Source organism: Patagioenas fasciata, chromosome 5 (assembly GCF_037038585.1).
Source record: "Patagioenas fasciata isolate bPatFas1 chromosome 5, bPatFas1.hap1, whole genome shotgun sequence".
In the NCBI taxonomy this organism is placed as follows: Eukaryota; Metazoa; Chordata; class Aves; order Columbiformes; family Columbidae; genus Patagioenas; species Patagioenas fasciata.
In genome coordinates, this window is record NC_092524.1 from 2114908 (window position 1) to 2131463 (window position 16556).

General features: G+C 48.3%; 1 protein-coding gene across 1 annotated transcript; it reads right to left on the reverse strand.

Moving 5' to 3' along the window:
- Positions 1 to 9075: 9075 nt before the first annotated feature.
- LOC136101948 (olfactory receptor 5AR1-like) lies at positions 9076 to 13722 on the reverse strand. The gene is made up of 2 exons (XM_065838587.1): positions 12802 to 13722; positions 9076 to 9102 (listed from the first exon to the last, which is right to left on the reverse strand). Exons 1-2 carry the CDS (start codon positions 13720 to 13722, stop codon positions 9076 to 9078), a joined length of 948 nt encoding a protein of 315 aa, XP_065694659.1.
- Positions 13723 to 16556: the final 2834 nt, after the last annotated feature.

Here is a 16556-nt window from a genome sequence, read left to right on the forward strand (position 1 = left end):
CATTAAAGTGCTGTGTGACATCATTCCAGCTGTTGCGCCAGCTGTTAAATCACTGATGTAACTTTGCACACTGCTCCTTGCTAAAAAGCAAATGTGAAGCATGACTGTTTAGTGTTTGCTGTCCTGGTGTGAGGGATAAGCTGATGACTTTCCTGCAGGAATTTGTCTTAGTGGTAACAAACGCACATTCTTCCCATTAACACAGTAGAAATAACTCAAGCTTCATCCATCCTCAGTTGCTGGTCATGTTGACAATGGGTTCAAAAGTAAACTGTAACAAACAAAGAGCTTTTCTCCAGTGTAATACACTCTGCATTTTTTTTAAGTATATTTCACCAACTTCAGAAAATGCGTGCAAGTCTATTGAAGACCACTTAAATTTCAAAGTCAAGCATTAAGAAGCTGGTAAGGCCACTCACGGAGCTGTAATGCTACAGAGCTTCCCAGAAAGTTCAGGGTTTTTTTAAACACGAGTTTTAATGGCATGCAAGGTGACCCAAGGTATCCTCTACTGCCAAACAGGGGCTGTATAGGAGCAGCAGAGAGCAGTAGATGTTTAAACAGGGTCTCCTGTGATTCTTGAGCTATGACAGTGGAATATATTTTTTAATAAAGGGCTACTTATTCCAAAGCCAAATCACAAGACACGCATCAAAGTGGACAAGGTGACAGTCCGCACGTCAAAAAACAATGCACACGGAAAACGTGGTATAGGCTGGAGCACCATTCTGCTCCTGGGGTCCCCAACTGCTCTGCAGGGTCCCAGGAATTACTGCAGGTGTTATATGGCAATGGGGAGCAGGGACCAGCCCAGGGACCCGTCTGTTCTTGCCTGCAATGCAGGGGATGCAGCCGCGGTGACCCGAGGACTGTCCTGTCACCATGCAGAGGGTGAGCACCGGGGAGCGGGACAATCCTCACCCCACAGACATCCCCTCCTTGTTCCTCCTCCCAGCAGGGCTCATGGGACAGGAGGGACACAGCAGGGACAGATGGTCATATGGGAGGGATGGGACTCTCCCAGGGCTGTCATGAGGCGCCACTCTTGCCACGTGGCTTCCCCAGAGTGATGGAGGGGAAGGAGGAGCTGTGGGGCTGGGGGTCTGTGCAGCTCCTGCTGTCAAAAGCCACCGGGCTGTGGTTTGGGGCTGCAGGGAGGGCTGGACCAGGTTGGTCCTTGCCAGTCTCAGCCCATCTGTGATTCCAGGACCGTTATTCCCAACCTGCTCCCAAGCCCTGGTGGTCCCCGCAGCGGGGCTGAGCGCTGGCGTGACATGGGGCTGTGACATCACTGAGGTGTCCCCATGCACGGGGCTGTGACCTCGCAGCAGCACCCTTACAAGACACACGTCAGCACCCCACGTCTCCTGTGTGGCCGTGACAAACGCTGCATCATGAACAACGATGACTCTCTGCTTGAGCCCAGCACCCTGTACCTGGCTGTTGGGGCCATCCTGTTCCTGGCTGCTGTCACCATCCTGCTCACCAGTAGCCGTTGCCAACAGGTATGGGGATGGGGGAACCTCTCAGGGACATCACTGATGGGGTCTGGCCCCAGGTGGGTGACTGTGCCAACATTCCTGTGCTCACAGTGTCATTGCCGCAGCTGGGAACGCCGGAGATGGAGGCAGCAAGTGGTGGCAGCAGAGCCGCGTAAGTCCCCTGTGGGTCCCCCTTGGTGTGTCCCAGGGCAAGATGGAGCAGCCTGGGTGGACAGTCCCTGCATGGTCCCAATGTCCCCTGGCCCTCCATGGCTCAGTCCCCCCTCCCTGGTTTGCAGGTGGCCCCATGGGACCCGTGTATGGGCCCTGGCGCTGCATCCCCGGCTGCACCCACTGCGTCAAGGCCGCCCAGGAGCTGCAGCAGCTGCTGCTGTTGGTGTGGGGTGGTCCCGGGGCTTCGGCCGTGCTGGATGCCAACACCTGGCAGGAGGCATGGCAGGACCTGGAGGAGCTGGTGGAGCAGGGCTGCCTGCCCTGCCATTGCTGCCGCTCCTCCGACCACCCTCAGAGCCTGAGTCGCGATGGAAGAGCCGCCCTGGAGATGAGTTCCGGCCGCTCCTTCGGACCCGTGCGTTTCGGCAGAGCCTGTTCGGCCCTGAGGACACACGTGGCCAGGAAGGGGCTGCAGATACGTCTGGGGGACCTGCCCACGGTGGTGCAGCGGTCCCATCAGCGAGCGGCGCAGGAGCGGAGCCAACGCGCCCCGCCGGGGCAGAGACAGCCCTTGCCACGGTATGGGGGGCTCCCCACACCGCAGCCCAACACCGTTGCTGGGAACATCAAAGAGACAGAAGTCTGGAGGCAGTGGGAAGAATACTACCGCACCCAGGAGCCCTCCGGTCCGCCGGCGCCATGTCCCCCGCGGCCACTCGCTCCCCAGGAGCACAGCGTGGGGAGGCCACGGTCAGCAGGGCACCCTGGGCAGGGACAGCGGGACTGGTATGGTGGTAAGGAGGAGCTGGCCACCAACCCACAAGGACTGGCCAACGATTTGCGTGAGAGACTCCTTCGCCTGTCTGGGGCTACATCGCCGTGGGACGAGGAGTGCTTGTGGCCTTCTGGGTCAGCTGAGGTCACCCCAGCCCTTCCCAGCCAGGACAACAGGGCGGCAGGACCAGCTTCCATCCCACCAAGGAACGATACTGGCCGTCAGAGCAACTTCACCACGCAGGACAGGTATGAGGTCAACCCTGAGGACTGGAGCCAGCGCCGTGCTGCAGAGCCTGGTGTCACCTCAAGGCTGGGGCTGAGCCAGGAGACGCTCAGAAAGCTCTCGATGCACCTGGCAAAAAAATGCATCGAGATACAGATGCAATGGTTCCCAGCACCAGTGGAGCAGTCCATGGCAATGATGGATCGGTCGCTGACCAAACGGGGCTGGGCTGAGGCTAAGCCTCTGCGGCCACGCAGCGGCTCCTTCCTCTGGATGAAACTAAGGAGCCGCATCCAGCGAGAGCAGGACTCGCTGCCTGGGACACCCAGCGCCTGGCCAGTGCCCTTGATGACACCACCCTCCTACCGTGTGGACCCCAGGACACCCCCCTCCCACCCGGTGGACCCCCTGACACCACCCTCCCACCTGGAGGACCCCAGAACATCCCCATCCTACAAGGTGGACCCCAGGACACCCCCCTCCCATCCAGTGGACCCCCTGACACCACCCTCCCACCTGGAGGATCCCAGAACACCCCCCTCCTACAAGGTGGACCCCAGGACACCCCCTTCCCACCCAGTGGACCCCAGGACATCACCTTCCTATCATGTGGAACCCAGAACACCACACTCCTACGAGGTGGAACCCAGGACACCGCCCTCCTATGAGGTGGAACCCATGACACCACCCTCCCACCTGGAGAACCCCATGACACCACCATCCTACAAGGTGGAACTCAGGATACCACCCTCCTATCAGGTGGACCCCAGGACACCATTCTCCTACCATGTGGAACCCAGGACACCACCCTCCTACCCAGGGGAGCCCATGACACCACCCTCCCACCTGGAGGACCCCAAGGCACCACCGTCCTACAGGGTGGAACTCAGGATACCACCCTCCCACCCGGAGGACCCCAGGGCACAGCCATCCTATGAGGTGGAACCCGGGACACCACCCTCCTACCCAAGGGAGTCCATGACACCACCCTCCCACCCGGAGGACCCCAGAACACCACCATCCCATAGGGTGGAACTCAGGATACCACCCTCCTACAAGGTGGACCCCAGGACACCACCCTCCCACCCAGACAACCCCAGGACACCACCCTCCTATGAGGTGGAACCCAGGACACCACCCTCCTACCATGTGGATCCCAGGACACCACCCTCCCACCTGGAGGACCCCAGGACACCGCCATCCTACGAGGCGGAGCCCAGGACAGCACCCTCCCGCCCAGGGGAGCCCAGGACACCACCCTACCACCCGGTGCCTGTGCCCTTCTCCAGCCCCAAGCCCTGGGAGAAGGGCAGGTGGGGGCGCAGAAGCACAGGGGGGTCCACTGGCTCAGAGGGGACCTCCAGTGCGTACAAGCCACACTGGAAGCAGAACCATAGTGCTTCTGCCACCAGGGACGTGGACTCCAGCTACCTGCACCCAGACCAGCACACCCAGGACAACCAGGACCCTGCAGAGCAGCGGTTTGGCAACACCATCCGCCGGGTGCAGGGCAAGTTTAACCAGTGGCGCAGGATGCTGTAGCCATCTCTGGGGGGCTCTGCTGCTGAGCACCACGGCCACGTACAACATGAATCAGGTCCCCTGCAGCTCCTGCTTCTCCGAAATGTTCGCTTTTTCAAAATAAACGTGGTGATTTGCTCTGGAGGGCTGTGTGAGAGGTCCCACCCTGCAGTGGGGCAGGTTGGCTTGGGTAAAGGGCAGGAAAGCGGGCTCAGGGACACTTGGGCAGCTGTGGTGTCCTGGCAGGAGGACAAGACCATGAGGATAGTCCTGAGCAAGCTGGCTGCTCCTCCTGGAGCTCCTCAGCCCTGCCCTGGCCACGGCAGGGGCTCAGCCTCACCCCAAAAGCTGCACTGCCCCATGCACAGAGGGGACGGTGGGTTCCTATGGGGCAGGAACCAGCTCTTCACAGTTGAGTTACTGGATAAATTGTGGGGAGCACAACAGAGCTTGATCCTCATACAAACTGTGAGCAGAGAACACCAAGCAAGCCCATCGCAAACCAGAGGAGCGCAGGGAAGCACAGCAGCAGGTGGGACCCCAAATTGAGGACTTGTGAGGAGCCACCATCCTGCACCAGCCCATCCCAGAGCTGAGCCAGCAGCTCCAGCGTCCAGTTGTGAAACCCATCACCGCGAACCATTGGGAGCAGCTCTCCAGGTTGGCTGGGTCAGCTCTTGGGATGTGGAAAGTCCTGGTCAGAGAGAGGAGCAGGATGAGGCCGACAGTGCTGTGTTCATGTGGGAGTTCTGTCTGTGATCTGTGTGGCCAGCCATGTATATGTGTATATGTACATGTAGTGTGCATGCATCTCCTGGAAATACATCTTCAGCATCACCTCTCTTGGGCTGTTGGATCACACATGATATATTTCCCTTTAAGAATGGCAAAAACAGACAAGTGAAAATATGATATCAAATTGATTACTGTATTTTGAATTGCTTTTTCTTTAATATATATACATGCACTTTAACCAAAACACGTAGTACAAACAAAAGTACATTTAACCTAACTGGCTACTGCAAAGGTAAACACTGATTTGCCTTAAATTAACCCATTAATAAACAGTCACTGTAGTTTGTTCTCCAGGAAGAAAAGGTTGTTCTGACTGACTTAACCCATGAAACACCTCAGCTGAGAGAAGTTTCTGGACCGCTACCATAGATGACCACAGCTCAGATTCAACTGGGGTACAAATGGAGCTGCTGCTGGAGGCCCCTGATGAGTTGATCTTCTTGGAGCAGCAGGTCTGCAGACTTTCCTCCTTAGATGGGCCATCTAATAAACATTTATTGGGCACTGAGACATCTCACCGACCTGGTAAGCAATCCGGGTACCCTTGAGAGTCTTCTCGTCGTAACACACTGGGAAGATGTGCATTTGAATCACCACCCCGGAGTTTTGGGATCTGATCTGTTCAAGTCATCTGTGTAGCAATTAACTCCTAACCAGTATCTGAACCTTTGTTTTATAATGTTATCATAGTGTTGAATAATTTTGGATAAACCCTGTTTCTAGTTAGTTTTCTGCTAAACAGTTCTGGTTAGAATAAAGTCTCTTTGGAGCTTATTGCCTGCCCAAATTGATTTTTGGGGTGTCTCTGTGACACCAGGTCAACCAGAGAGGCTGCTGAGGATTGGGTTTGCTCTGAACATCTTGAAGGATGGAGACCCCACAGCTTTTCAGGGTTTTCAGTGCTTGATCACCTTCATTGGCATAAAGCTTTTTCCTATATTTATGATCTCACTCAACCAAAATGATTCTGTGATATGTACAAGGGATGGAGACGGAGGGTAAGTGTCGGGATGAGCCTTGGATGGGTGCAGATCAAGCCATGCTTTTCCTGATGGAGCTGGCTATGGAGGAGACCACCTCACAAACTTTAACCCCTTTAAGCAACAGAGAGCAACTGAGAGCCACCAGCACAGTCAGCATCTCCTTTTGCTTCTGAGTTGACCCCCTGGATGAAGCCTCAGCCTGGTTCATCCTCTGCCATGGCTGTGGCTGTTGATGGACCCCTTGTGATGTCCCAAGCACTTGTTGCAAGCTGCTGAGGGACTTCTGCCAACCAGGAGCTGTTGGCCGGGGGCAGCTGCTGGTGGTGGGATGCCCAGATGTTCTCCTTCAAATTCCAGGGGTAACTTCTGTACAAGTGGAGGACTGGAAAGGTCTATACCAACCCATAACCACCAGCTTCAGGGTGTGGAACAGTTGTGACAAACTTTGAAGTGCTCGTTGTCTTTAACAAAGAGAAAAGTTTCTTTCTCCTTAAGTGGCTGTGAAGTTGTCCCCCAGGGGCTTGTTAGGAAGAATGAGGTGTTTACTCTGAGCTCTCTAAGAAGGTTTCAAGATCACTAGAGGCTTCTTCAGGATGCCCAGAAGGGCTTGTTAAGCTGATGACTCCTGGGTGGCTGCCCTCACTGGGGGAGTTCCTTGTTTTGGGAAGGGGAGAAGTGTAATTTGTGATGGAAACAGATCTAATGACTTAGTTGATGTTGGAGCTCAGGCCTTCCAGAGGCTTCCAGTGGGTCACGCCATCACTATTGCCCCCACCCCCTGGCCTCTTATTTAGTCTTAAGGGTTAAGAAATCCTCGGTTCTTCCTACAGCTCATATGCATTTGTTCACCTTCGCTAATCAGATACTTTGTGTTTGCCTTATCTTCCATATCTTTCACTCACGGGAAGAATATATTTTAAAAAAAGTAAATAGTCCTTTATGTGTGGTGCGAGCCTGGGCTGGTCCAGGGAAAGGCTGGTGTCCGGCTCTGACTACACTTCCCCTTTTACGTCTTGTTCTGCACTAAATATCTTTACATTTATTTCTGTATTTACCTGCTAAAGGCTTCGTCTGTCCAAGGGCTCCCTTATGCTGTCCCAGGGGACTTCGCAGGACATGGAGACTTCTCCAGTGTGCAGCCCACCAGGTCCAAACCCAGTTCTGGGCTTGCTCAGCTGATACAATTCATGGCTAACAAATGTTCTCCTGGTAGGAGGATACTGCTTTGAGCAGGACGCTTTGAACCATGTAGGTAAAAGGAGAAGGAAAAATTTTGGTTTGAAAGATGTTCCATCTGCTTCAGCTGTGCATGAGTTAGGTGACATTGGGATTTTTTCTTGCTTTCTTTTCAAGCATTGGTTTATTTAGACTTTGAGGTCCATTGTGGAAGGACTTTCAGCGGGTTTCTCTAGATCTGAGTGATTCCATTCTGTCACTGCGCTTTGGTTTTCCTTGGCCATTATTATTCCAGTGGTTTAACTGTCAAGATAAGAAATAGTAGCAAAGTCAACTCAAATCTGTTGCAAGGCAAGTGTAACATGAGCTTATATTTCTGTCTTTAGAGGAGAGAATCTGCATGGAAAATAATACACCAGACACAACAAACCATCCATTTTATATTCTCTGTTATGGCAATCAGAGAAATGAGAAAATGTTGAGAAAGTTTTCTCGTGGTACATTTTGCTGAAATCCTGTTCACGGTTGTTGGGGTCTAATTACATATATTTAACAGAAGAATACCTAATTTATCCACGTTTTAATGCCCAACAGAGTTACTATCCTCTTTAGAAAACCAAAATTAAACTTTAAATCAAGAGATTATATGTTAAAATCCCCGTTCTCCATATCATTTCCTAACGTGAGGAAACACGAAACAGACTTCTGGAGTGAAAAAAGCTCTTCAGATACACTCATTATGGAACTGATCTACTCTTTCAGACAAATATCCATAGACCCGCATCCTTTTCCTGCAATAAAGCCAAAATTAAGCACACAGCCCACATCTAACAAATTAAATATGTCAAATCAACGCGTAGCTAGGATCTTATGGCATTTCTTCACTATAGCTCCTAACATTCATATTGTCTTGATGCTGTATTGTCTAAGATGTTTTAAGGTTTTATTATGACATTGAATTTTTTGAGTAATACACGGTCACAGCTGCTGGATGCTGAGTCTTAGTGAAGTAAAAGCAGAGGAGCGGAATGCCGACGTAATTAATGCTGTGGAAGACACTAATAAATGTCACTTGATGTGCTGGGACATCTGAAGGCGGCCGTTGCGTTTGATGCAGGGAGGTCGGGGGGCTCGTGCTCCTCTGGAATGAAACTGGACAAACGACAGGTCACGATGTCTCAAGGGTTCCAGGATTCTGTGGTTGCACAGATTATTTGGATGCCTGGTCGATACAGTCAATGGGCTCCAAAGGGTGACCGAGATGACGAGCTGGTTGGTGATAACTTTAGCTACCCCAACTTCTCAGCTGTTCCTGAGCGCCTGAGTGGCCTTTTGGACTTAACCCTGACACCTGGTTTATTCCTCACCCGTGCCAGGAATGTAGATGTATAACTTACATACAAATGTTTATACGTTGATGCCTACACCTGACGCTTTAACCTAAAGCTGAATCCTATCTTGTGTTTTTAAGACCGAGCGGACCCTCACAAGCTGAATTAGCAGTTACGCTCTCAAGGGAAAATATTGCAGAATGAAGCATCTTTCCAAATCAGAAACTGTTCTGGAAGGGATGTTAAATAATCCTGAAAAGCTTCTCACTGGCACCTGTGTGAATGTGGCCGTAAGCTCCTCTGGAAACACCTGAATTTCGGTGAGATGGGTCCGATTCCTGGTGTTTAATGACATTAATCCAGTTGTTCTTCAAGACATGAGCTCTCTAGACTAGGTGGACTCTCATCAGCTACGATTTCAACTATAAGAACCTGAATAATATGAAATCCAGCATCTTTGTTAAGATGGACGTAGAACTTGAGAGATCTTTCATTGAAGCACACATATGCACAATCATTTTAAAGCCTGTGCCAACATAAACAGCTACATCCAACTTCTGATCCCACTCAGGCATTTATAATTTACATAACTACACTGCGTAGGCAAAGAACAATTACATTTTGTCTTTGATAAACCAGTTCTGATAATGTTTTTTGATGAATATCTTACCACATTAAAAAAACAGCCTTCAGGATCTGCCAACTAAGCCTCTGGGAGTGAGAAGGGGAATTTATCTATAGTATAAATAACTAGAGTGGGATTTTCTACAGGTTTCTAAATACTTTGGAGTATCTGAGACCAAGTGGTCCATGAGAGGCTCCATGGACTTGAGATCTGTGTTTCTAGATCTCTTACCTACATCTGAAAATCCCCTCCTTATATTATTGACATTAGCAGATAGCACAAGTTCTGAACTTACATATTTTGATTTTAAAGCAATTTGAAGGATGAGAGTCATCTAGGTTTTATAGGTGAGAAAAAGTAGACAAAAATAAGGTAAGTAAGCTCAGGCTTAAAAGCGGTTTCTTAGCAAAACCGTAAACTTATGATATATCTATAAGCGGGGACAAATGCACTTCTGGACCTATGTCAATTCTCACATAGCCCAAAATAACTTGAAATCATCCTGATACATCTGTGCTCAAGTTCTGTACAATTAAAGACTTATTTTTCTGTACCTGAAAATCTCAAATCTGCAAGAAGGTTGAAATTCATCCAATAACGGGAATAGTGACAGCAGAATACGCAAAAAGAAAATCACTGCCACCCCTTGCCCAGTCTCCAGAAATGTTGGATATTTGTAGGTAAGAAACAACTGTGGAGTGGTTTTGTCCTTCACAAAGACTGAACTTGTTTGAAGTGACAGCGAATCGTGGAAGAATTGAAATCGCATTTCAAAATCTCCCCTTGGAGACACCGTAACTGATTTTAAATGCCAAAGGGAAGCGGTCCCAGGGGCAGCGTTGCAATTACTTCTCGTAAGCACAAGCCCAAGTGTCATTTTAATTATTTAAGTGATAAACAATTGTAGTTTTGGTAAAAGTTTGTAAATTGCTTGTTTGAGACTTGGTGAGCTATATATTACAGTCAAATCTTAAGAGGCCAAATATTTTAATGGATTTTTTTAGAAGATTGTGTGAACATGGAATTTTATCCAGTTATTCCTATTTGGAGCCAAATGACTTCTGTGAGGGTGGAACACATCAATACTCCAATTTTGGTCTGATAATGTCTCCTAAGGTGAAATCCTCCTCCGGTGTCCAAAATCCCACCCAGGATTCAGCAAATATATTTGGGTTTGGTTGTTGTGGGTTTGGCTTTTTGCTTTTCGAACTGCACAAATTGGGGCTCCGTAACTGGGTTTGTTTCATGACACATTTTGGACGAGGTGCCAAGTGCTGGATGAGATGTCCCCAAGGTTTGCTCAAACTTTTGGAGGTCTGAGAAGGAAGACCTCACTTTGGACCTCTTTCCCTTAGGAGTATGAGCATCTTCTGCCCGGATAAAGAGGAGATGTCACCAGCTGTAATCCCCTTTTAGAGCCAGGTGCTCATCCATAAGTGTTCCTCAAAAAATGAGACGTTCTTAGTTTTTATTTATGCCCAGTAGCCTATAACTAGAAAGCAGGAGCACTATCTGCTGTGATTTTCTTTGCCAGGGCTCGAAAATACTTAACAGGGAAGGCTTATAATATACTCATCCAGTTTCTCATACTCTTTCTCTGAACGTCTATTTTTGGCTGCTGCCAGAAATCGATACCCCTGGGCTATTCTCGTGTTCCTAGAAGTAGGGCTGCCCTGCCACTGACTCATAGCCAAAACTCAACCCTCTTGCTACTACTCCCCAACTCCACCTGGAAGCTGCCAGGGCCTTGAGGGCACTAATGGGACTTGATGGTCCTGACCAGCCCCACCTGGACCACCCCACACACATGCTTATGGCCCAAGAGCCCCATTTAAGCTCAGTCTAGGGCCACTGGTCTTTCCTTGGCTACACTGAAGGTGTCTCTGCCTCCTGGATGGGCCCTGGATCAAGAGTGTGGTGTTGTTCCCCTTGGCTCCTTGTTCCCTGTTCCTTGGGGACCAGCTTGCCCCTGGAGCTCCATGACAGTGGCCATGGGGACAAGTTGCAGGAATGTGCCTCCACTTCTAAACTTCCATTGACTCTGAAAGAAAACCCTGATCAGCCTGTCTACCCCAGGTATGAAATGTCCCTCAATACCTTCAATATTTAACCCTTTTTCTTCAAAAAACTTATTGGGGTTCTTCATAAAACTTTAGGGGTAGACTCTGATGTTCTGCTCCATCTCTCCTTAAAGCTATTTTTCTCTTCATACAGTAGGAGTGACCAGGAGCTCTTATTCTACCACTTGTGCATTTCCTGCTGTGTCTGGCCACACAAATACAAGATTTTCTTTCAGTTTGATGTCCTAGCTTAACGCACTGAAATAACTGCCCTGCTTACACCTTGCATGCAGTTACATCTCTTCCCCAAAAGAATTTCTGAGCTCTAAACCCTGGTTTTGTCAGTAGTCATAAATACATGAGAATATAATTTATTAAGAGGATGGGACGAGGTGTGGTGGTAGGGTATGGGGTCCCTTTTAACACCAACCCTTCTGTCACTGTCCCCTGCTTGCTCTTCCCTCACCAGCCACAATGCCTCCGTTTCTCCACCATTGTCTCCACCCAAATAAATGGTCCACCCTCATCACTCCCCAGTGTCTGTTCTGGTTTTGCTACGTTCACACCTAAATTTGTTTTTCTAGGTAAACGAGGTCCTATGTGGTGCTTCTGGTGTGGCTCCTGGGCACTGTTGACCTCGTGAGGCTCTGACCCCAAAGGGTGCCCAGCGCTTCTCCCTGATTTTGTGCATCTAACAGGAAAATTCATATTTACTCCTCTCTGAGCACCTCATTATCAAAGGGGTGCAGTGTCTGTCTCTCAAGGTAACTTTTCCCAAGGAAGAGCTTCCCCACATGTATTTTGATCCTTTTCTCTGCTGTTCCTATGGGCCTCAGTTGATGTGGTGTGGTCTGGCATTGGTTCTGCTGATGAATAAATATTTGTGAGTGGTGATCCACCCCCTTAGATGACATTTGCTATTTAAATCCACAGTTGGGACTTGGGGTTTTTTTTGTCTCTTAAAAATAGATGGGTTTCCTGTATCACATAAAGATGTCACATAGAATTGATTGCATCAAGCTGTGTCTGATTGCTGAACCTTATCTGGGGAATGCACATATGTAGCATTGGTTTGTTTGATCTTAAAACAGCACCACTCATTAGTAATGTTAAACGCGGCTTCTGCAAGCTCGGACTACACCGCCAATTGGAAATGTTCCTGGTTTCAAACACCTTACCCCAGGTTTATCCTCAGCAAACACCCATGAGGACCCAGATCTCCTCTTCGCCCCATCATTCCCTCTTGAAAATCTGCCAGGAGAACGAAATAACAGGAGGGATGCTTCTCCATTGGAAAAATACAGCTCCTTGTGGAGGGACATGGAGAATCCCAGGTCTCTGGGGACACAAAGGTCTTTAAAGCAGCGGGTGGCATGTGGAAAGGAGTGCACGTGAGGCTTTGAGTATAATTAGTGGGTTTAAGGGTAAAATCTGTATAGCTACACCCTGACAGAGCGGAAAGGTGGCAGCGTCTCAATTATCTTGTCACAATGACCTGCACAAGCACTTGGGTCCTCACAATTACCATCTCCTGTTCACTTTTAGTTGTAAATGGTCAGAAACTGAATGGAGACTGAGATTCAAGAATGTCCAAGTTTATTTTGTGTAGTTTATGACACCTCTTTACCAGTTTGATTTCTAAAGGAAACAAGAACTTTTCCTAGGAGCCTCCTGAGCGCGTCCTTCACCTCTGTGTTCCTCAGGCTGTAGATCAGGGGGTTCAGCATGGGGATCACCAGGGTGTAGACAACAGACACCACTTTGTCCCGGTTCAGGGAGTAGCTAGAGCTGGGGCGGAGGTACATGAAGATCATAGTCCCGTAAAACAGCGAGACTGATACCAAATGTGAGGCACAGGTGGAGAAAGCTTTGTGTTTGCCCTCTGAGGAGCTGATCCTCAGGACGGTGGTGAGGATATAACCGTAAGAGATGAGAATAAACACTAAAGTGCTGAGAGCAATGAACGTAGCAACAGCAAAAAGCACATGTTCGCTGATGGTTGTAGCAGAGCAGGAAAGTTTGAGGAGCGGAGGAATGTCACAGAAGAAGTGATTGATGACGTTAGGGCCACAGAAGTGTAGGCTGAACGTCGAGCTGATGAGCGCTATTTCATTCACAGTAGCCACCACATAGGATCCCGCAGCCAGCTGGACGCAAAGCTTTCGAGACATGGTGGCCCCGTAGCGCAGAGGGTCACAGATGGCCATGTACCGGTCATAGGCCATGGCAGCCAGCAGGTAGCACTCGGTGATCATGCACACGCCGCAAAAATACATCTGGGCTGCGCACCCGGGCATGGAGATGACTTTCCTTTCTTCAAAGAAGCTCAGGAGCATTTTGGGAGCGACTGCTGAGGAATTCCCGAGGTCTACCAGAGAGAGGTGGCTGAGGAAGAAGTACATGGGGCTGTGGAGCCGGGAGTCGAGCCTGATTAATGTGATCATGCCAAGGTTCCCCACCAACGAGGTGATGGAGATCAGGAGGAACAGCACAAAGAGAACGACCTGCAGCTCCCAAGTATCTGCGACTCCCAAGAAAACAAACTCATCAACAGTCGTTTTGTTTCTTCTGAACATTCCCTTAATGAACCTGAATCTTTAAGAGGGAGAAAAATCAAAGAACACAAGTTACACCTCTGGATGGAAGAATAAATCATAACGATGCTGGGAATGTCAGGCAGGAAGGTCGTGGAAGAAAAATGGATGCTGCTTTATTTTAATGGAAACTTAGTTTGCAAGAACTGGACGCTTAACTCAATTTGCTTGCTGTTACCCATTTAACACCCCTGTAATGACAGTCCCGAACAGGATTTACTTTTGTCCTGTTGCTGAGATTGTTCCAGGAAAGAGGAAAAATTTGCTGTTCATCCTAATTTTTTAAAAAAATATGTCCTATTTAGTTCTACTGTTAAATTTAATCAAATGCTTATCTGTCTACAGTGCCTGGGAGAGATAACAGGATGATTCTGCTTATCTGCTCTGTTCTTAAATAGTGGAACAAGAAATTGCTCTCAGCTTCTAAAGATGATATTTGATATCTTCCTATGATATTGCTCATAGGAAGATACTTCCAAATTAAAAAAAAAAAAAGATCCATGTACAAAAGCAGTTTGTTAAAAAGCAGATGATAACTCCATTAAAGTTTATTTGCTGATTCCAAAGGGAATAATTCAAAGGAGAAGATGGGGCAGCGTAGTCACCAACCTTGCCCTGCGTCCCTGAACCTCTGTGTGCTAGCGGCATTCTGTCTGTCCTGACAAACTGCACGGAACACAGGAGCTGACACTGAACACAGAACGTTACCTGCTCATAGGTGGATGGTTATGGCTGAGGTGGCCGTTCACGGCTTAATTTACAGTCACAGAATAGGAGGCGGCACTTCAGATCACATTAATTTTGCCTTGTTTAAAATATCTGGGGTGCAATGATTTGTCTCCTGGAGGTGTTGGTTTCTCATGGCTCTTACGAAGAGCACACAGTTATTAGGGAGATGGTAAAAGACTCTCGCTGCAGAGGATAATATTTGGTAAGACAAAATCAAAATGATTTTATGATTCTGTGAATATCATTTGTCACTCTAAGCACAAACTCCAGGAGTAAGAGCCCAAGAGTCTCCACATCTTAGAAAAAGAAGCCACATGGACACTCACAAGTATTTCTTCTCCTGTTTTCCACAATAAGAAAAAGAATACAGCTCAGGTAAAACATAAGAAATCCTCTCTGACCACATTTTTGGGTAGACTTTACTTTTAGCATTCCTTATATGAAAACACATTAGTTTTTCTTGTTCTACAGCTGTTTCTCTGAGCATAGACTGCAATGACGTGCATTCTGTGTGCAGGATTTAAAGCAGAGCACAAGGGTAGAGAATAAACCTGTGACACAACAGTCTGTCCGATTTCATCCTATTTCAGGCTATGGATATGTCTCCTACCTCAAAAACTAACATTAGAAAGGTTGTTTCTTTTCATCAGGAGCAGATGCTGCTGGAGAGCCGGTCACAGGGGCATTTAGAGAAGCTCTGACTATGGGATGAGGCTGTCGGCACGTTCTCCCTGTCGGGAATGGGAAAGTCTCACAATCAGCTTAAATGCTTTCCTACGTCCCAGAGGGTTCTGCGGAGTGACGAAGGGTTGCAGCCTGCGGACGTCTCGGCTTCATGGATACAGAGCTCATTAGGAAAACCAAAAAGTAACAACAATTAAAACCCCTCCGGAACGTAAGCAGAGGATTCACGTTCTTCTCTAGGTAATGTTATAATTTGTTCTGACAATGAGTTGGAGCTTTTTGTGTTGGTTTTACATAGGTGGTTGCTGGCCCCAGCCTTTCTGTGAGCACCAGCAGCGGTGTAATAATTATTTCGAGTTCTTGCTGGTCCTCACGAAACAAAACCAGCACACACAAGCTGAATTCCAGCCCACATTTTCCTGATTCAATGTAAGGAGAGTTTACAACACCAGCAGCTTTCCTTGTTGGACCATTAAGATGTATTTTCACTGATTTACAGTCCGTAGTCATCTGAGACAGCTGATTAATACTGGTGGTTGATTAAACTGGTGCCTGGAAGCACAACTGGAGCAGAAGAGATAATCAGCGCTCTCCTGAGCTCAGACATGCCCATCTATTCGTGTTTGTGCTCTGGTTATTTTCTACCCCCAAACAGGGTGTTTCTTCCATATTTCTCTGCTTTCTTACATCACCCCAAACCAGAGCACCTGTCACTTGTCACGGTTTAGCCCCATCCCAGAGGTCTGGAAGCTCCAATCCCCCATCGCTGGCTACTGAAAACCTCTGCAGAGCTTGGCCGTGAACGTGTCTATGAACCAGATAGAAAGGAGGAGGCAAGAAATGCAAGTAAAGCTTGTTAGTCGGAGAATAAAAACATTGAAAGAGTTACCCAAGTGTCCTCACAGGACAATAAACCAGCTGCACACAAAGTGCAACATCTGCTAGTGAAGGGTGGTTGAATTTAAAGCTTCATTAAATTGTATCTGTCCACACACACAGCCACTGGGTGTTCTTACTTTACTTACTGATACCTTTAGGTCAGTTAATATCACAGCTCTGCTATGAAAGAACAATGATTAGCTCTTCTATTTTTTTCAAAATTACATTAATGAAAGAGATTAACTGAGTATGAGTAAAATAAGTTAAACTGCTCTAAATCTTCCTCTGGGTGTATAATCCTTCTATTACATGGGATCTTTAGCTACCAAGAACCTCTTAATTTTATGTGGCCTCGACTCCAGACCACGGGTTAAGCCTCTGTTTTCATGCCTTGAAAAAATACAGTTTATGGATTTCCAGTCGGAGAAAATATGAGAAGCATTTTCAAGAGTGACGTTTCCACACCGAGACAACACCAGCAGCCTTTTAATCGTTCGTTCTGCTCTTCCCTCCCGTGCCCAAAA

Coding starts and splice junctions, on each gene's coding strand:
- LOC136101948 (XM_065838587.1), bottom strand. CDS start 13,722: ATGTTCAGAAGAAACAAAACGACTGTTGATGAGTTTGTTTTCTTGGGA. Junction 9,103..12,801: donor TCAGGAGGCTCCTAGGAAAA/GTTCTTGTTTCC, acceptor AAACATTATCAG/AACTGGTTTATCAAAGACAA.